Raw genomic sequence first — 21,991 nt, forward strand, 5'->3', positions numbered from 1 at the left:
CATGTTTGTTCCTTCTCTTTTGATTTTCAGCTGGAATGAGTCCACAAACTGGACTTTCAAGGTTTATCATGCTTTTATAGGGCAGTGTGATCTTTTTTAAAAATTCCATTCAACTAATTTTGAGAATAAGTTTGATAGAATAATACTTGGAAAAAGTAAAATGTGGTAGCAATATGCTGAATTCTCTGTAATATGTATCTTCATGCCGGATAATATGTTTGGATTCACCTGCTATTGAGCATGGAAAGGATAGTAATTAATGTTATTCCTCTGCTAGTTAAAAACTAACTTGGATGCTAAGTTTTTAACATCCAATTTATGTTAAGGCTAATACATAAAATCTCCACACAGATTTCTTTAAGCTGCGTTTTCCCATAGGACAGTAGATGTATGAGCTGCCTTTGTATGTTTGTCCTGCCAAGCTGTGTTACTGCAGCCAAGGACTGTAACGGGTGACAAATAATGAAAGTACTGCCTACAATAGTTTTGACAAAAGTAGTGTTTTGCCTCTTTTATTTGCTGGCAGTGGGAGTAATGGCCTTCTGAAGGAATCATAAAATGGTTTGGGTTGGAAGACTCTTAAAGGTCATGGAGTTCCAAGCCCCCTGCCATGGGCAGGAACACAGCCCACCCCACCCAGCTTGCTCAGAGCCCATCCAACCTGGCTTTGAGGTTAGAGGATCAGGGGTATGTTAATGTAATCCAGGATGGTGTGTTGGAATTAGTCCTCTTTCTTTTACATGTGCCAACTAACCTCCGTAGGTTTGTTTCATACACCTGTGGATCAGAATACACAAATGCTTTAGGATATTTGGATTGTTACCTTTTCCATAAGTATTTTGTCAAAGCATTTTTTAAATTAGTGATTTTTTTGTTTGTTTTACAGGTTAATATACAACCCATCTACAGTATGTCCCATGACATCCATCTGTGGTTGAGTTCTTTCTATACAAGCTTATCTTTGCACAGCTTACTTGCATATCAATAGTTTGTGCTTTAGTAAATAAGGTTGTAGATGCTGTGTCTCAGGAATCTGAGCAATTTACATTGGAAAACCAGGAAACTTGTGTTCAAATCAGCAAGCTGAGAAAATTATGAACTGTAGGTTGAATCAACAGATATACATAAAGGTTACTCCAGCATATACTGTTTTCAATGGTTAATCTTTCCCAGGCTCCAAAGCAGTGGCTGCATTCCCTTTTAGTTCACTTGGCCAGTGCAGTGTCACAGGATATATAGATGTTTTTATCAATTCTGTAGTAAGACTGAGGTTATGCTTGTTGGTAATGGTTAGTGTTGGATCATTGGGTATGAGTTTTCTGTGTCCTAACAGTGTCTGCTTAGTCTGAGCTTCACTGAATTCAGTATAAGAATTTAGAAACTTTATAGATACTTGTGATAGCCTCATCGCTGTTCATTTTCCTAACTCTGTGTGAAATATGAACAGTGACAAGTGTTTATTGGACAGAAAATGCACTTTAGACAATGTGATGTTCTGGGAAGCAGTGAGAAGAGGTGTGTAACTTTGGAAGAATGTGTGCGTTTTCAGCCATACAGAGTAGATTGATGGTGGAACTCTGGATAGGGTAAACAATGGACTGCTGTACCCTGGGTCTGTCCATATATTTCTTTTGACAGTTTGAGCATATATAATCCTATCATGCATGAATAACATTAATTTCTAGCATGCTTTCAGATAAGAAATCATGACTTTCTGGGCCTACAGTATTTCATGAGAAATCTTGGAGTGGGGGCAGAATTTTTATTAGAACTAGTATTTTTTAAAAGTACCAACGATGGAACAAATCTTTCCATCAAAAAATCATTTCAAAACTCTCCAGTAAAACAGCAGAAATCAAATAAGCAGCTTGCTTAAATGAGCTGAGTAGAGAAGAAGGATCACTACTTCGAGTGCTGGCAGTGCTGTTCTGGTGCAGCCCAGGTGCTGGTGGCCTTTACAAGTGCACCTTCCTGGCTGGTGTTTAGCTTGTTTGAACTTCAGGTCCTCTTCCGCCAAGCTGCCTTCTGGCTGTTGGGTTTCCAAGCTGTTCTCATGCACAGGGTTGTTCTTACACAGGCACAAGACTTTGCACTTCCCTTTGAAGTTCATGAGACTGCTGTCAACCCATTCCTCCAGCCTTTCAAGGTACTTCTGTCATCACAGTACTGTTTTAATCAGTCCCATTTTTCTATCTGTAAACTTCATGAAACTACATTCTGTGCCAGCAGATGTTAAACAGCATTGACCCACTAGTGTCCAGCCCTCATTTGGGCTGGTTGTGATGCCTCCAGCACAACCCTTTGAGCCAGACAGGTTGGTTTTTGGTACGTGTCTCTAGCCTGTACCCCATCAGTTCACATGAGGATGAGGCTGTACCCCATCAGTTCACGTGAGGATGGTGTGGGAGATGGTATCAAAAGCCCTATTACAGATGGGATGGAGAAATCGGCTGCTTTTGTCTCATCTGTGGAGTGCTCAGGATGTGGATTGCTCTGTTGGGTTAGGAGTGACTTTGACTTCCCTGTTGTGAATTTGTGCAAACTACTCACACTCACCTCGTCCATCTATGCTTCAAAATGGTTTTCCAGGGTTGTTTATGTATCACCTTCTAAGGGATCCAAGGTGAGTTTTACCATCTGTTGTGCCCAAGACTCTCCTCCCTGCTTTTGAAGATGGGACTGATATTTGCTTTGCTTCAGTCATCAACGGTGTTCCCTGATGGCCATAACCTTATGAAAACAGTGGCCTGTTGATGACATCAGCCAGCTCCCTCAGCATTTGTGGATGTTTCCCGAAAATTCTGGTTTAGTGATGATTTCAAATAAACTGTGACTTAGAGAAGGTGTAAATTGTGTTTTATTGGGATTTATCAGTGGGATATGACATGTTACTGAACTGAGGATTGCCAGAGTGTGAGACTGTACCTTGGCCCTCTGTCAGTTGGGATGGAGGGGGCTGGCAAGACTCTAGTTGCTCAAAATGATTTTTAGGGAAGTAGAGGAAAATAACACTATGTCTTGCTGATGGCTGCATAAATCTTGCAGAATGCTGGGTAAACATCCGTACACTTATTTGTGTAGCTATCAATTATACAAAATGTAGTGATGGAAAATCCCTGGTGAGGATGTGTTTTGGTAGCATAGCTGTCTTGCAGTATTAAATGTGGTTTGTTTGAGTCTGTTATCAGATTTTTAGACTACACTGTCTTTGCCAGTGCCCTAGAGCTTAAAGTGTGGTCTTTAATAGTGCTCAAGTCTGTCTGTTTTAAGGTTCAATAACTAGATGTGCTATAGCTACTGTTTCAACTTGGCAGTAGTTTAAAATGTGATATTTGCATATAAAGAGCTGCATGTTGTACCCATTTTTCAAATGAGATCTGACTTAGGCTTTTTCTTGTGAAAGTTGTCAAAGGAGTCACAGAAAGTTTGAGCAGTGCTATGCACATAATAAGGAAAAAAGATTATAGACCCTTCTTGATGACTCACCAAAATGACAAGTTAAATCTCTGTAAGGGCTACCTGGCTGTGTTCATACATATAAATGAAAGAGATGGAACAGTTGCTTTTAAGGGCTCTTGATGCAAAATATTAACTTCACTTTGCCTAAGCCCTATGCCCCAAGTATGTGTTCTGTATGTTGGATCCCCTTCTGAAATAAGTCGTGGCTTGACATTTAAAATCTGCATCCACAGTAGCTTTGTATCTTTACTGCCTATTGTTGTGTTTGCACATGCTGCTTTTTTGAGGGAACCAGTTTAAGCTTGTGCTTAAAACTTGATAAGAAATGTCTTCTAAACAGAAGGATCACTTAATGCTAACCCCATTTTGTTCCTACCATACCTTCTATACAGTTCAGAGGGCTTTCAGAGCCTTTTGTTTGGGGTTTTGTGAGCTACTACGTAGAATAACTTGTAATCATTGCAATTGGAAAAGATCTCAAAGGTTAACCTAGCACCACCATGTCCATCACTAAACTATGTCCCCAAGTGCCACATCCACATGCCTTTTGAACACTTCTGGGAATGGTGTTTCCATCGTTTCGCTGAGCAGTGTTACTGTTACAATGCCTGGCCATGCCTTCAGTCAAGAAATTTTTCCTAATATACAGTCTAAACCTTCCCTGGTGCAACTTGAGGCCATTTCCTCTTGTACTATCCCTTGTTACCTGGGAGAAGAGACTGACCCCGACCTGGCTAGAACCTCCATTTTTGTGCTGTCATGTGGAAGCATGAAAGTGTCCTTGCAGAAAGGGAATGGTTCTCCTACAGGCTTTTGTGCAGTAGATATGGTAGATAAAACCAAGACAGGGTCCTTTTTCTGGCACTTCCTACCTACAGGAATGATCATAAGGTGCCAAAGGCTCTAAGAAACCTCTGGAGGTCCAGTGTCCTGCTCCAAGCAGGACAAAAGCCAATATTCTTGCCAATATTTAGGCAGTAAGATTAGGTGTTCCTGAGGCAGGGAGGAACATGGTAGTCAAGTTCCTGTTCTTGACTTGTTCTGGATGTGGATGTAGGACATTGGGTACCGTGTTTCCACCTGTATGTTTGAGATTTTTTTTTTATTTTTAAGTTACAGAACAAATGAGTTGACTTTTTGTAGGTAGTGGATTCCTGACCTTGCTAATTTAAGAACATTCATGTTTAAAGAAAGCTGTAGGTAGTAGGCAAATCATGCAGGTGATTTTAGAATTTTGTTATAAGTTATCTTTAGAATGAGAAATAATCTTCAGTGGAGTAGGGTGGGTATATGAGACTGATGGCTATGTCTGCATCTTGTTTTCTTCCTGAGCAAGACTGATTAAACATCTGTTAATATCTTATCTTTGATTTTGCCAGTTCCTACTGTGGTACTTTCTACCTTATTGCTAATATTAATCAGTCTAAATATATTTCAGTGGAGTCATTTTTGATGTGAAGGTAATAGGTGTTCAATTAGTTTTGAATTGCTGAAATAAAGAGACCCATTCAAAATATTTGTCATATTGGTGACTGAAATATATTTTCAGATCAGTGCAGACAGGAGTACTTAGACTGTAAAATAGAACCTAAAATGCCTGTGAATGCAATTTAAATAAAGATTGGTTTGAGTCCTTCAACAGGGTTATTATTATTAACTTGAGGATTCTGAATGCTGTAGACATCATTCTAGCATGAACCACTTATTTTATTGTAAATTCAAATTGCATTCATTGTCAGTTGCTTTTACAAAATTAAGGTGGCATATAAAAGACAATTATTCTGAATTCAACTATTGTAATAATGTGCATTAGTTGAAACAAATTCCTATGTTTTTTATGCACAGTTCATGTTCCTAATGTATTAGTTTCTATGCCAGTTCAGAATTAGGACCTATTACAGAGGCAAAATTTGTGATTTTTAAAAGGACTTTTTTTTAAGCATCAAAATGTTGGCAGAGGAGAGTTCATAAAGGAATGGGTGTGGGTGCAATAATAGAACAGCAGCATTAAAAATTAAAAATTTTATTGCATTTTTTATGTCCTTTAGACTCATTCAGGATGGGTTTATATGTTGTCATTTCACATATATTTAGCTTCCTTATTTTAAAATTTTTGAGGCTATTTTTGTTTGCTTGATTACTTTAGTTCTCTAATTTGCCTTTTTTTATGAAGATACACTAATTAGTATTTACTTTGGAAATGTCTTGGGGTGGAAAAAGGGATATTTTTCTAAGCATTTACTTACGTCAGGAAATGTTTAGTTTGTGCTCTTAATTGTGTGTTTTTCTGGAGGATTGGGATGCTGCATACAGTCGAAATTGGGGAATTCTGCATCTTCTGTGAATATCTACACAGAGAAACTGCTTTGAAGCTAACTAGACCATGCTAGACGTGTTTTAAGATGCTCAAAAGCAGGAGGCTAAGCTTGTCTCTGCTGTTTAGTGCAAAAATTGGGAGGGTGGTCCAGCTTCATGATGATCTAGGGAAAGTGAGTAGCAGGTCTCTTAGAGGCTGTTGTAAGGAAATCTGTGGGGGTCTTTTCAGCCAACCTTTTGAAATGTATTAAAGCCTTAGTGTGGTGATTCTAGTTCAAATTCATGCTGTGCATGTTTTCAGCTTCAAAGACAAGAAATGTTTGTTGGAGAGGTGTTTGTTTGAGGACTTTTAATCATCCCCTAGTGGGACAGGGAGTAAAGGAGTCCAGTGTGAGAGATGTATAATCAGAAGAACAGTCAAGACCATTTTACTGTGACAATAATGAGATTAAGCTCTCATCAATATTGTCAACTATAGTTGGGTTCACCATCCTGTGTTAATGAACTTGGGATTTACCAGAAGTCTTGGAAGGACTTTGGGCATTAAGTCAGCATCCAGCACAGCAGACTTCCTATGACTTGGATTCATTGTGGAAATTCAGACTTCGATTTTTATTTTTAAATGTGCCTTCTGAAATAAAGTATGGGGTTTGCCACAGTGGAAATTTTCAAATAAACAGTATAAAATGCTGGCGAATTTATGCCATGGTATAAAAGTAGTGCTTTTATTGCAAAGTCTGTTTCAGAAGTGCTTACTGGTACTCTGAACTGGAAAGATTGTAGGAAATGTGGGGAAACTGGACTGGAATTGTCAGTTTTTCCTCCATTAAGAAAAAACTGATTTTTGTTATGAAATTCTGCTACAACTGGCATGACCTCCCTCCTTATCTCTGGGAACTTGTTTCTTACCAAAGCTTGTGTGTTCCTTAAAGGGATTCTTCATAAAATGCGAATTAGTAAATAAATCAGTCTGGTTTTTGTGGTAACATCATTTTGATTTTTATTTCTAATGTGAAACCTTAAGGAATCATGCTGTCAGAAGAGGTGGCCATCTCACTCAGTGTTGTATCTCCAGCAATGGTCAACAGTAGTGACTTTTCAAGAACTAAAACGACAGGGAAAGTATAGAAAGATACTTCCACAGCCTTCAGTTTGACTTAAGAGCTTTGTGAATTGAGGGTGGTGTGGTTTTTCTAAGTCAATTGTGAAGTCTTGATTTTAATGAGAAAGTCATGCTTCAATAGTTGTATAACACGCTTGGTTGACTCATCTAAATTTTGGTTCTTTTTCATAGATACAAGGTAATAAAATGGCCCAAATAAAGCAATATAAATTGCTGCTATTGTATAATGTTAGTAATTCTCAAACCCACTTTATTTAGGAGTGTTTTTTAAAGGATAATGTGATTCTTAAAATATTCCCACTGTCAAAAGGAATGTGGAAACTACTCCTAGTGCAATTGCACTGCAGTTCCGTCAATGTTCTGTTCTCTGAAGCCACGATCACTTGGATGTCTTAGAATGAGCCCTGGATTTTTCACTTCTTCTTCCATCTGAAGTAGGAAAAAATTAGTATGAAATTATTTGGATTTCATGGAGTGTTTGATAAGGCTTCTGAATCTAAGGAAAAATAGTAGACATTTTCTTAAGGATTTGCAGGCAAATTTACCTACTTTCTGTTTCCCCTTATCTTGTGTTAAGGAAATACTGTTTTAAGGACAAATTCAATATGTATTTCTGTTTACGTTGACATTTGATCATACATTTATTATGTTGATTTACTACAGACAAACAGGGCATCACTTTGCTCTTTATTAAACAGAAGTATTTATATTGGCTTAGCAGAGGGAGCTGGAATCCTGGCTTGTAGTTCTGCCCCAGGAAGATTAATTCTAACTGAAGATTAATGTGAAACAATTCTACTTTGTCATTATCTGATGTATCTAGCAATGTTATTTGTTGAATTAAATGAGGACTAATCATTGCTTAGATCTCTCTGCTATGATTAAATGTAAAGAAAAAAATCCATGCAGTTATTACTGCATCCAGTTAAATTCCTGTTGCATTAGCTGCATCCTTGGTCTGAGAATATGGGATTTTAATCTCTAGCATTATGGGAAGCTTTAATCACATGTTTATTTACTGTTTGTGATCTAGAAAATGTCATTGCTTCATATAGCTAAGCAGTACAGAATGTAATCTAAGGATTAAGAAAAGGCAAATCTTCCTATCCATTTGACCTTGAAAATCTGATTGGATTTCCTGTGTGATCTGTCATGATTTTTCCCTAATTATCTAAAGCTTGATGTATGTGAATGATATTCCATGAGCTGTGCAGATATGAGTAAAATTCTAATGGTTAACTATATTTCATATTCATCTAAGATTTGAGTGCAAATAAATAAGAATTTGTATAGCTATGGCAATGGGATGTGGCTGTTGTTAGAAGAGTCATTTGACTTTAAAATCAGTGGGGAAAATTGTGATCCATTTTGCTGAGAGTTGATTTGCAGCCTCTTGTGTGTTTCAGTAGCTTCTATCAGCAAATGGAAAGTTGTTTAAACAGTGCAAGTAAAAGAATAAAGGAGTATTTCTTCTTAAAATGGTCAATAAAAAGTGTGTAGATGTTTGAGGTAGGATTTTTGGAGTAATTAATGGATTTTTTGACTAATGAATGGATTTCTTTTCATATTTACTTCAGCTACTTCAAGCTCAGTGTTTTCCAGAGCAAGAAGGGAATGATCTTTTATGACCTTAACTTTTTATTAACTAAATCAAAAAAGTTAACAAATTATGAGTGTATTTAGCATTATTCACATTGTTACAATCAAGTCCTTCAAATGTTGAATTCAAGTAACTTACATAAGCTGAAATATTTTAGAAATGCAAATAGAAGTGTGTTGTTCTCTTAAGGAATTTATGCACCTGGTTCGGCTGAAGAATGTTACTGAGATGGAACTCTGTACTTAACTCTTGAAATACATTTTAACCTTAATTCCATCTGAGATGTCTTAATGTTCCTGAAACGACTCACTTCTAGATGTAATACTGGCAATTTCTAAGAAGGTCCTTGTGACTTTCATTTTCGGGTGGGAAGGGGGGTTGCAGTGTATGCCATGCTGTGCATTTGGGGACAGCATCATAGGACTCAGCAAGAGAAAACAAATTTTTAGCTTTACCGGTTCATAAAAACAAGGTGGGCTTTAATGTTAAAGGTACTTTTATTTTGAAAGTTTAGATTCTTCAGGAAAAAGTCCTTCACTGTAACAGTTGTTATAAAGACTGACAACTTGTAAAGGTCTTGTATCAGCCTGGTATCAGCTGAGCTACCAGGAGGTTTCGATGCACTGATCTGTCACAAGAAAATACAGCACAGTGCATTAATTGAATTTTTAATATTAAATTGAGTTGAATTGTGCTTTTCTGCTGTTGAACAAATTCTGGTCCTAATATCAAAAGTCAATACTAAATGAAGTCATCAAAATTTCTGTAACTTCATTTGCTTCAGTCATAACAAATGGATGTAGCTTTATTACAGTTTAAATATTCGGTATCTCCTGGTGTAAAACATTGGTAAAGGAACAGCATACTTTGGTCAGCTTTGAGTGTTTATACTAATAGTGTATACCAACAGCAATCTTAAAAATTACTGTTGTTTTTACTTGTAAAACATAACCTTTTAAGTATCTAGTCTTGTTTTTCCAAGAGAAATCAAAGAGCTTTATCACTACTACCCTTGTTATATCAGGGAAGAGGGATGTTAGATGTAGTTTATTAATATTTGAAGGCTGTGATAGTACTATGGTTTTATGTCTCAATGTGATACTTGGAAACTTTGACTTCTTAATAAAACCAGTCACTGCTTTCTGAGTGGGAACATCACACCCTATAAAATTTTAGTCTTAATTTCACCTGGAAATGAGTTCCAAATTAAACAGATGTAACTTTACATCTGCTTAATTGCCTATAATTCTCTAGGATATAAAGTGGCATCTCCAAAGGACATGTGAATTCCATTTTTGGCTGGTTTTGGCTGTTAAAATGTTCTTCATTTATTGTTGGTAGCCTGTGGAGGAAGGGTGTTGGAGGTTTTTTTTTACTGAACATGCTGAAACAAAGGACATTCTGGAGCAAGGTTGCTTTGACAGGGCTCCTCCAGAATGTTTACATTGCTGGAATCCATATGAATCAAAAATTTCCTAGGGACTTGACAAGAAGATTTGAAAGTATAACTGGGGAAGGCTTTTCCTTCAAAAAGCCTTCAGATAGTCTGAGGCTAGTTTGGTTCCTTAGTTCTTAAGTCACTGAGCACTAACTTGGATAAATTGTATTTATTTCCTGTTCTGTGTTAGTGAGGTGGAAACTTGCATGGAAGACTGGAGTTTGTTATTGGGAAAAATGTTGGCATCTTCATTTCTGTAGTAGTAAATGGGAAAGGACTGGTTTTCATTAAATAAATCTAATGATGCATGGATTTCTTCCGTAGTAAGAAATGTGTTGGTTTATTCTGTTTTTCCCTGGATGTAATTTCAAATTAGATTGTATTTTAAAGTGTACTAAAGGATGCTTTCTCCTATATTTTTAATCAGTTTCTTTGCATTCAGGTTTTTATTACTGTCTCCCCTTGGCATAAGATCACATTTTCACTAAAGAAGCTTCAAGGTCTTGATAAATGTCCTTAAATTCTGCTGGTCAAGTAGAGTAGAAGAGTGCTTCTTGTGAAAAATTAACAAGATACATGAAGATGAATGTGGAGGACAAATGCTAGATTCCAATAGAAGAAATTTTATGGCATTTTTGAGATTGATTGGATTTTGGACTGTGTTAACATGTTTAACTCTGCAACCCCAATGTGCTGGACCCAATCCAGCAAATACCTCAAGCAGTGCTTCACTTTCAGTCTCCTTGTGTGCTGCTCGTGATTCCTCACTAATGAAATGAAATCTGGGATTTTTTTCATTAGCATGCTAGAGAGTCAATATTTGGAGAGAATTATAATCAAGAGTCAGTTTTTTATGCGTGTCTGGAATAAACAGAGTCATGCAACCTCGTTTGAACTTCTAAATCCCATTCCTAATAATGTCGTTGTTGGTATAACACTAATCTCAGATTTTTGGGTATGATCTACATGCCTCAATTACATTCCTGAAATTCTGAAAGATTAACTTGACATTTGCTCCTAAGTGAACTGTAGCCAGCCATCATTAAACCTGCATACTTTGTTTATAGAAGAGGAATACAATTGTTGAGTATTAAACTATGTTGTATGTTTTGGAATTTAAACACACACAAAGGTATCTGAGAACAGTTTTTACAACTTGAGCCGTATGAAAAAATACAGCCAAAGTGTTAAGTTAAAAGCTAGTACAGTTTTTGCAATGCTATTCAAGGTGCTGATATAAACATGAATATAAAAAAACCTGAAAAGACAAAACATGCTTTACCCTATTGACTTTGTATAGCCAGTTATATGTATCAATTACACACTATGCCATATGTATTATGCCATACAGTATTAGCTTTGAAATTTATTTATACTGACTGAAGATTCTCAGCTTTTAGATTGTTGTATTAAACTGATAAAATAACTTTTTTTTAACAGAAATTGAAAAATTCCAAAAAGGGGAAGGAAAGGAGGAAGAAAAGTATATTGATGTAGTCATCAATAAGAATATGAAGCTGGGACAAAAAGTTCTGATTCCAGTAAAACAATTCCCTAAGGTAAGCCAAATTTTCATGCTTGATAAATTTAGATGCTTGTAAAAGATATTTCACTGGTATCTTATCTGTTTTTTTTTAACTGTTACATTTAAAACTATTAACAATCACTACTCTTGCTGTTCTGCAATCTTTTCTATAGGGGCTCTAAGGTAGAAATGGTTCTTCTTGGAATAAATGTGAAGGAAAATGGTGCTGGTCACACAAACTAGTATGTTAAGAGCAAATAAATGAATCATATTTTTGGGATAGCAGGATCTTCCTATTCAGATTATCAACAGGAAAAAGAATATTGAAATTGACTGTGATGCCAGGCTTCAAAACTTCTTTATTGTAGCTAGAAGTGCAGCTTAAAATGCACCATTAAGGAAGTAATTGTGTAAATTTTCTTCTCATCCTCTTAAGTTTCAGCCATGGTTGGTCATGAATGAGTTATAGCTACACTACTAAATTATACAGTCTGCTCTGGAGGGGTAGGGACTGTTTTGTTAATATCTTTGACCACCATGAATTCTTAATACTTTTTTACTGCCAAGTATTATCCTGCACTAAAATATTGCTGCCTCAAAGCATTTATTCAACATGCGGTAGGCTGTGGAACTTTATTATTTTGGTCCCATTTAAAATTCCAAGGTTAATGTTATGACAATCAGATTAGCATTTTTTCATTTGTTTGAAATTGCTTTTTTCTTCCTATTAGAAGTTTGAAGACTTTCTGCTCATGGAGGAAAAATTCCTTCATTGCTTCTTCTGTATGTTTAGGAAGACTTTTTCTAATTGTTTTTTTCCCCACAACATCAGGTTTGTTTTTTTTTTCTCGAAGACCTATGCTGAGTAACTTGCAGGGATTGCTCTGCTGCTGTTGCAAGGTTCATGAAATACTGCTGTAGTGAGTGCAAGAGTGCAGATCATGTGGGCACCTCTTTGGAACTCTGAAATAAGTCATCTCTGGCTAGGTAGAACTATATACAAACATACAGAAACATAGAGATGGGAAGAAGGTAAAAGATAGGGACAGCTCACTTACCTGGTTGGTGTTTGTAAACAGGACATTTTTGTCATAAATGTTGAGATGTAGATACTTGAGCTCAAGGGGAAGAAAGGCAAAATGGCTATTAGAAAGGGAAACACTGCCTTCTGAAACATACTTCTGCTTCTTTAGTGTCCTGTAAGGAAGGTTGACACTAAACACTGAAATCATTCAGGATAGCTGGCAGGAAAGCCCTTGCCATCTTTCAAGTGGGTAGATATTCTCTGCTGTGTGATCAGTAGTTCTGGCCCATAGAGACAGTCTTTGACTGTCTGAGCTGGAATAAAGCCTGGTGGTGCCATGGCAAGAAACCTGAATTTATGTCCAGACAGAGCTTTGTAATCCTGTACGTCTGTTGAGACCACCAGGATCTGGGGACACACAGAGCAGTACAACTGCTGTGCAGAGTAGACATGCTATGTGAGTTCCTGTGTCTCCACTGGGACTTGCTCCACAGAAAGCCAAATACTGGTATTTCTACTTAAACAAATCTCCCTTCTGCCACAGTGAATAAAATCCTAGGTGTCTTATATTTAAGAATATTTTTACCCCAATATAAAGGGGCTCAACTTTTCTTAATTTCCATTTTTTACATAAAAATGAATATTTATATTAAAGATTATTCATTAAACATTCTGTTTAGTCAAAATGAACTAAAATTCCTCTCTGTATAGGAGTAGTCTGAGGGGTGAATATCAATTCAGAACTATGACAGGTACTCTTGATATTCTCTGGAAAGTAGCTACCCTAAACCACAAGCAGTGACTGCAGTTTGTTGTCACTTGTTTACTAGAACCAGGCTTGTTGTTTTATTTGAGATCTAATAATTTATGATGCATAGTATGAATTCGATAACTTCAATATGGCAAACTAAGAACCTTATCCTGGCATACTGTAGTCTGCAGTGAGTGACATGAGTTTTTAATGCCTGTGCACAGGGGAACAAAATCTCTTTGTGTCCTAACTTTTTCTATAAATGCTAATCCTATTCATATTTCTTGTTGAGAGGAAAGCTCAGAAGTTAAGGATGCTTTTTCAAGACTTGTGGGGTAGATGTCGGTTTGCTCCAGTCATCTTGGTTCCACTGAGCTCTCTGTAGAGGGCATGTGTTGTATATTTGGCCATGTCTGATTGGTGACAGCCAACACAGCTCCACTAAGGGCAAGTTATGCTTTACAGAACTGGTGACCCCCTAGGATGAGATTAAAGTGTTGGTGGATAAGGGAAGAGCATCTGATGTTGTCTGCCTGGACTTGTGCAAAGCATTTGACATCGTCCCATGTGACGCTCTTGTCTCTAAAGTGGAGAGGCGTGGACTTGATGGGTGGACCACTTGGTGCACAAGGAATTGGCTGGAGGGTCACATTCAGAGCTGTGGTCAAAAGCTCCCTGTCCTAGTGGAGAGCAATGATGAGGGGTGTTCCTTGGGCGTGGGTACTGGGACCACTGCTGTTTAACATCTTTGTTGGTGACAGTGGGATTGAGTGCACCCTTGGCAGGGTCACTGATGACACCAAGCTGTGTGGTGCAGTCACACACTGGAGGGAAGGGATGGCATCCAGTGGGAAGTGGACAGGTTTGAGAGGGGAGCCTGTGAGAACCTTGTGAACTTAAGCAAGGCCAAGTGCAAGGTCCTCCATGTGGGTTGGGGCAATGCCAAGCACAGATACAGACTAGGCAGAGAATGGATCAAGAGTAGCCCTGAGGCTTGCTTAGGTTGTTGGTAAAAAGGAAGCTCAGCATAAACTGACAGTGATTGGAGAAGTGGGGATGGCTTTAATTTGAAAGAGGAGAGATTTGGATCAGACAGTAGGAAGAAATTCTTCGCTATGAGAGCAGAGAGGTGTCTGACACAGGTTACCCAGAAAAGTTACGGCTGTTCCATCCCTGGAAGTGTTCAAGTCCAGGTTGGGTGGCACTTTGAGCAACCTGGTCTAGTAGAAGGTGACCCTGCCCATGGCAAGGAGGTTGGTACTGGATGATCCTTAAGGTCCCTTCCATCCTATACCTTTCTGTCATTCTCTTCTGTGGAACTTACCAGAAAGTATTGGGGTGCTCATGAAAACCTGAAATGGTCTTTGACATAAATGTTTTATGCCTCTATGCTGCTGTTCTCTGTGCATATGTGCCATTTTCTAGACCATTTTGCATATGATAGGTGTTGGTATTGGTATGAATGTGTTGTTGGTAGAACGTACCAAGGGATAGTTCCTGAGAAAAATAGTTAGAAGATGTTTCTAATTTTTGAGCAGTTTTCTTTCTTAGTGGTCAGTATTGTTGACAAATGCTTCAGAAGAATGAAATTTAAGACTTAAATATAGATGAAACTTGTGTGAAAAGATGTTTTGCATGTTTATATAGAATTTAGAGTTCTAGCAAACTGGTGTGTTTGCCTGCAGTCCATACTAATGCTGTTACCTATTGTGCAAGATCCTGACCAAAGATACTTCCATTTTTTCAGAAGTACTCTTTATGATGTTAGTGACCTGAGAATCTGCTGGTCAAAGCTGACCAAATCATTATAATAATTGATTAATCTGTCAAACAAGCATTTGGTTACCAGTTTGGGTTTAGTCTGACTAATTTGGGTATCCAGAAAGTGGTGAGAAAAACTAAGTTTGTTTTGACTCCATTAATAGAACAGTTCTTCCCTAACTAAATGATACTGCTTTTAAACTGCATCAAAAAACCCCCAAATTATTAAAATTGTTCAGTCCTTAACAGGGTTAAATATCTGAAAACGAAACTAACAACAAGTAAGTGATTGTCATGGGTTGAGATTGGCCCCCCTGAGAGCAGGATATATTTCCCCCTATAGAAACCTCTTGCCTGAAAGTTTTCTCTTCGGTGTTGAGATAAATTATGGAAAGGGGCAGGGGAAGCCTGAAAATTGGATTTTGGATTTCTAATGTGGCTCAAACTGCCACAGTGATTTTGCCAGCAGAAACTATTCCTTTATTTATATTTCCTAATGATGGCTCTGGGAAGGAAAGATGCCTCTGATGTTTAGGTATATTGACATTTCATTAATCCTGTCTTAATTTCTTATTATAAATAAGGTCTGTAGACCAAAACAGCCCATCAGTGCCCTGCCCCCATTAAGACAGTATGCTAGACCTGACATATATTTCATTGCCTTTTCCCTCTTTAAAACTTTTTCCTAACTGTGACTCCTTGAATAAATCATAACGACCTCAACATAGGTCAGGCAGCCGAGGCTCTGATCTGATCAACGTGGCATGGCAATGCTTGCTCACATTACCTGTCCTGTCAGATACATTCTCATGAGATCATGGCTGGGTCCTGTGCAATTACCTCTGACAGCCCTGGGAGATGACAGGTTAACTGCAGCAGAAAGTTATTCAGCTGAAGTGCAGAGCAGCAGGGTTTCTGTTGAGGAATCTGGTAGACCTCACATTCAAAAGTGCATATTGCACTTTTTTGGGCATCTTTGCTCACCCTGGAAAAAACCTAATGAGTTTCTGGTCTTCTGCTTAGTGCACAAATAGTTGAATGTCTCTGTGCTTAACTGGCCTCCTACCTACAGCTCTTGGTTCCTTCCCAGATACTATATAATTACATCCTTTAACTGGGAACTTTTGTCTTGCTCAACCCTTTGCAGTGTTAACAGGCCTAATATCTTGTTATAGAGCTAGTTGGTTTTTTTTTTGTGTGGGGTTTTTTTTTTTGTTTTGTTTTGTTTTTTGTTTTTGTTTTTTTTTGTTTGTTTGTTTTTTGTTTTTTTTCATTTCTGGACCTTGATAGAAGGTGATAGAATAACCAAGATAAATTATTTCATAGCACAGACAACATTCAGGTTAAGATGGCTAATCCTAAGAGTTTTTTCACTTTCTCCTTGTGGCTGATTGTGCATTTGGAAAAATTTCTTTGTGTTCTTTAGACTCTGGTACACATTAAAAAAAGGCCCTGAATTAATGTCTTCATATGGCGACAGAATAGTCTTGGTAAGACAATGTTGTAGAAACTCTTATGTAGATTGCAGGTCCAGTCACATCTTTTCAAAATCTGATTATACACAGTCTTATGATTTTTCAGTTTGGTCCAGCTCTACAGATTTCTCTAAGAGGTCTGAATTGCTGTGATGGGGAAATTAATCTCAGGTATTTAGGTGAGGCTTGAATAAGCTTTGGTAATGCTGTCTGCAGTCCTATTGTAACTGGGACATGTACTACAAGCAAGGATTAGAGAGGTAAGGGCTTTTATGCAACCTTATAGGAAAAAGGCCAACTTCTCGAGGTAGGATTCAGCTCTAAATCTAGTTACTTATAGATATGGGTCCATGTGGATGCTGAATGTCTAAACTACAGTTAGTGGAATGAGATCTTGTCAGTTTAGGACACTGAGGTCAGGGTGACTTACCTTGCTGTTTGATCAACTGAATACCTCAAATGACTTTAGGTCTTGTGTAAAAATGTGACCTTTAAACCTGTATTTCTGTTGCATTTCATGCTTGAAAATAATCTTCAAACTCACACAGACTTTAAGGTAGAAGAGGTGAGGTGACCATTCAAGGAAGGTCATGATGTGGTTGTCTTAGTGAAGGGACTCTCTGGATATATCCTAGCACTGCTGTGAAATGCCAGAATGCGTGAAAGGTGTTTCAAAGCTTCAGTATGTACAAGTGAGGCAAGAGGGTGTTACCCCCTTCCCACACATTTAATGAATACTTATTATGAAGTAGTTTACTGTCAGAAATCTGACTTTGCTTTGACGGTTTTCTGAACTTGGGTGTTCTGAATTAGGAGGAAAAAATAGCTTCTGTGGATGATAAATGGAATGATGGTGGTTTTCCATGAGATGGATCAAAACTATGGGAACAATTACTTCCATTTTGACAAGTTACCATTTTAAAAATTGCTCTCAGATCTTCACTTAAATACTGGGTAAATCTCAGAAATCAGGAAGAAATGGTCCGTGTTGTTCCCTGAAGTGATACTTTAACTATATTTTCTCAAAAGTTACTGAGTTGTGGAACTGGTATCTATTTAAACCTTTTAGCTCAACTTTTAAAATGAAAATATCTGTTTTAAAATGTCATTGTCATATACAATATATATGCAGTTTTTACATAAAGTCATGGAGAGCTTAATATTTTAATCACATGACTAGTTAGAAAGCAATTTTTTGTAATAGATTAGTTCAAAGGATTTCTTAGTAGGGATGAGAAAATGTGGTTGCATAACCAGAAGTGATGTGGAGGGACAAGCATCAATTGTAATACCAGGGATAGCTTTTGAGCAACTTTATAGTAATTCATCAAGCGTTCTGTTGTGAATAAATGTTTAGTAATTCATCAAGCGTTCTGTTGTGAATAAATGTTTAAAGACCTATTGCTACGTTACGTGAAGGAGAAGAGCTTGTGATATGATGTAGATGCTGGGAATATGTACCTTTCTACAGAAACCTTTATCTTTTTTACATGAATGGGAAAAACCTTGAAGTTTTCCTTGGTTCAGGTCATTGTAAGGGAAAGCTCTCTGAATCATAAATTAACTTTTTTTTTTTTTTCTAGTGACCTTGTCACAGAGGAACCATTGCAGAAAACTAATATGTCAAGAAAGCTTTCTATGGCTTTAATGACAATGGAGTGCTCAGAGCTTTACAGGGAAGCATTTGGTCAAGCATTTATACTTTCACTAAGTATTTTAAGCTGGATGAACCATTCTCAGCAGACTTGCCTTGGTGGGGATAAACAAGGATTATTTCTTCCATTATATCCCCTTTTCTGTAATATATACATTTTAAAATGCTGTAGCACTGGTATTAATTCTTTTTTTTTTTCTGAAATAGTAGATCAAGTGTTTGTGAAGAGAATATCTCCCTTGTATGTGAGATATCACTTATTACTCCAGAAGTGTTTTCGGGGAATAGTTTCAAGCAGTGATGTAGCAAGGAAACAAATCTCTAGATAACTGTTCAAGTCATGTTTTGATTTGGTGATTCTGAAGAATTGTGTACTAAGCAGTGATGTCCATAATCTTCATTCTACAACATCTGCAAAAATGCCTATTAAAATGAGGATTTACGAATAGCTAAGGAAGGACATAATTTTCAAGCAAAAACCTTATTATCAATTTTTTTCCTGTTTCTATTGGAAAAGGTCTTTTCTATTAAAAATGTATTCTAAATTGGAGATTTTTCAGTTATACAACACTTTAAGGTAATCTGTAAAAGGGAAATAAATACATGCTTTTGCTATAATTAACAAGTACTTGTGGGCTAATGGACACCATGGTCAAGAGATGTCAAACCCCATGTCTCAGGAGTTTGAGAAGGAGCTGTTGCTCTGCATGGTGTATCTTTACCCACAAAGTAAACCAGAGGTGTAGAGACAGGTAGATGTGCTTTCAGTGATGACAGATTTTAGGAATAGGAACATCCCTTAAATCTTGCATCATTTTGCTCAAACTAATATATATCTGGTGATATTCTGTAATGATGTAATGGTACAGAGGGTACCATTTACCAATAGTGGAGTAGTGTTTGGCTTGAAGTTTAGCTGAGGTGGTAATTTTCACCATTTTATCCACTTGTCTCCTTCCAGGTCTGTTAATCTGCATCTTGATACTGTTTTTGCAAAGATGCCTGAGACTTTGCTGTAATTTTGCTTGAGATACTATTTTTGCCATATCCTTTAGACCTGGTCTAGAAGCAACTTTAAGTTGGGGACTTTATCTCCTGTTTTATATGCCATCATCCATAATATCCTGATACCTAATACATTAGAACCTGTGTTAATGCAGAGACAATCCTTGATTTAACACAGGTGATCCAGTGTAGAGTAACATTCATGGTTGGACTGCTTCAATACACTGTTAAACTGATGCTAGTGAACTCAAGGGCAATTTGGGGTATTTACAGCAGTCTGAAGATGATTGTGCTGTACTTGAGAAGGGTGAGTAAAGAAGGGAGTCTGTCATGTCTGATTCTGAGCCAGAGTTAGTGATTGTGACTGATCTGACTTGAACAGAGCTGCTCAGACGTCTTGTTACTATCCAGTGCATCTAATTCAGAGATAGTTTATAAGGCAGAGTTGAATACTAGACTTGAATTTGTTCATTTTTTCTTGTGCTCTTGGGACAAATAAACTCTAAATGTGGAGCATGGGAAGCAGCCATGAAACTTGTACATGAGCTCGCCTGGATCTGCCAGGTTTACTTGCTTCTGTTTCACCAGCAGACAGGCTGGATTTGCTAGTTTGAAATTAAAATTTGTCTTACTGAGTGGTGGTTTTGTACCTTTAGGTTTGAGTCCTTCTACTCCTTGATTGCTGGGGATAAAGCAGTGTATATATAAATAATGCTAGTAACTTAGTGGCTGATATTTTTGTTTCTATATCTATGAAATATTTCAAAGTAAATCTTTGTTTCCAATTTGATGTGAAAGGGAGATAAACCAATAGTTTTAACAAAATGCAGTACCTGTCCAAAGTAAATAATCTGTTTTCTTCTGAAAGGATTCTTTCAATATCATAAATGAGTTTTATTTACAGAATAATCAACTGAAATGTTCCAAAGCTTTTTAGCTTTGTGGGAGTAAAAATGCTTTGACTGCGTTGCAAGCCATTTTTTACTAACCTTTAATGTTTGTGTTTTTAAGCTGCACCTGGAGGTACTGTGCTTTCAAATCAGCAGAATTTCAGACTTACAACAGTTTCTTATGCTTCAGACTTGTCAAATCTAATATTTGAAGCCCTGGTGCACAAGAAAGAATAGTTCTGTGGATCTCAGAATGCATTTTTATGTTCATTAAATGTCTAGGACATGTCATCTGTGCAGCTCTTTGTATAGCTGCTGTTATGTCTGGCCTTGGCTCTAGAGATTTCATGGTTTTGATAAGATGACAACTTTTGGAGGTATTAAAGTTTTAGATTTCCATGGGTCAGGTTTTAGATTTCTGCAACATTAAACTATTTAACTTTAAAAGAACTAATACAGCTGGAATAAAAAGTGTTTATTTTTCTTCTCAATAACTTATAAGGATATTTTAAAGTAAACATAAGTAATCCTAAGTAATGCTTGAAAAACTGAGGTAGTGTTCCACTACATAAAAGCTTTCATTTGAGCTTAACTGAGGTTCCTTTAATTTAAGGAATTGCCAAGGACTTATTGACTTCTGGAAGTTCAAACTTGTTACAAATAGTTTAAATTCATTTACTTTCCTTAGTTTTATACCTTCAGAAATAATAAAATCAGAAGTCCAAGTTGGAAGGGATGTCTAGAAAACATCTGGACCAACCTTCTGTTGAAATAATGATTGTAAATTAGATTACACAGCACCTCATCACTGGCCCTGAGTCCTCAATATCCTCAGCAGTGGAGATTTCTACTTTTTTCCTGGGCAGTCTTTCTGATGAATATTTTCCTTGACTGTGTCTTAAGAGCTATATGGAAAAAAAAGGGAATATATCTAATAAAAAAGGAAATTAAGGAAATTGTATGAGAATTTCTTTGAGGCCTGATAATTTCAGAAGACTAATTCATGGAAAACCTTAAATTTAGTAGGTTCTGTGGACTATAATCATGCATAACCCATTTGCTCAATTGTATCTTGTTCCTACCTCATATCCCCATTGGGAATTGAACATGAAACTGCTAAGAGGAATAAAGTTTTGTCATATTTAGTTGAATTTTAATGCTTGCTTTCCTTTTTTGTCTGAAGCTGAAGGAAATGAATCGGAGCTGTAGACTTTCTGCATTGTAGGGTGAATGCAGCTGGGCCTTTTTTCCATTAGCACTTCAGAATAGGAATTAAGGATTTTGGGCTACTACTGCCTGAAAGTCTTATCAAATCTTTTCAAATTAGTCTAGATGAATAGGCAGGTCAAAGTAGTCCATACTGGCTCTTAGAGGCACAACTAAAGAACTTAAAAACTGTTTCATAAATTTGAGGCCACAAAGCTTAAACCTGTTTGCTCTTTAGTTGTAGGTACAAGTATAGTGATGTCTTTTAGATATGATTGTGTCACATCAGTTTGAGAACTCAACCTTCTAATCCATTGTTACCACTTTTCTATCATTGTTTGTCATGGGGTAACACCTTCTTTGACCTTCCTTTTCTGATTAACATACCTGTACAAGCCCTTTCTGTTACTTTGTGTTCCTTGCCAGGTTCAGTTTCAGCTTAGCCTTGACCTTTCTCACTCTACCCCTACAAAACTAGACTTCTCTACACTCTTCCCAGGTACCCTGTCCTGGTTTCCACTGTCTATGCGTTTGCTTCTTGTCCTGCAGGTCCCTACTGAGCTGTGATGGTCTCTTGCCTTCCATGCCCAATTTCTTGCTCCTGGGAATTGCTGGCTCTTGCATTCTCTGCAAGTCTTTCTTAAGAATCTACCAGCTCTGTTCCACTCCCTTGTCCTCAAGAGTGATCTCCCAGGGGATCCCAGTGACTAACTCCCTGGAGAGCTGGAAGATGCTTTCCTAAAGTTCAGGGACCCATCTTTATT

General features: G+C 37.3%; 1 protein-coding gene across 3 annotated transcripts in view; it reads left to right on the plus strand.

Moving 5' to 3' along the window:
- The window catches only part of KHDRBS3 (KH RNA binding domain containing, signal transduction associated 3), a 98,507-nt gene that overhangs the window by 15,591 nt on the left and 60,925 nt on the right, over nucleotides 1-21,991 (plus strand). For all 3 annotated transcript variants that reach the window (XR_003538891.2, XM_027711323.2, XM_027711325.2), the window contains exon 2: nucleotides 11,377-11,495. Coding sequence is in view for 2 of the 3 variants with exons in the window: in XM_027711323.2 (XP_027567124.1) it covers nucleotides 11,377-11,495 (119 nt within the window). In the remaining variant the exon portion in view is untranslated. The remainder of the gene's footprint in view (nucleotides 1-11,376; nucleotides 11,496-21,991) is intronic.

The sequence above is a fragment of the Pipra filicauda genome, unplaced genomic scaffold (assembly GCF_003945595.2).
Source record: "Pipra filicauda isolate LSUMZ 115617 unplaced genomic scaffold, ASM394559v2 scaffold34_size3990699_pilon, whole genome shotgun sequence".
Classification (NCBI taxonomy): domain Eukaryota; kingdom Metazoa; phylum Chordata; class Aves; order Passeriformes; family Pipridae; genus Pipra; species Pipra filicauda.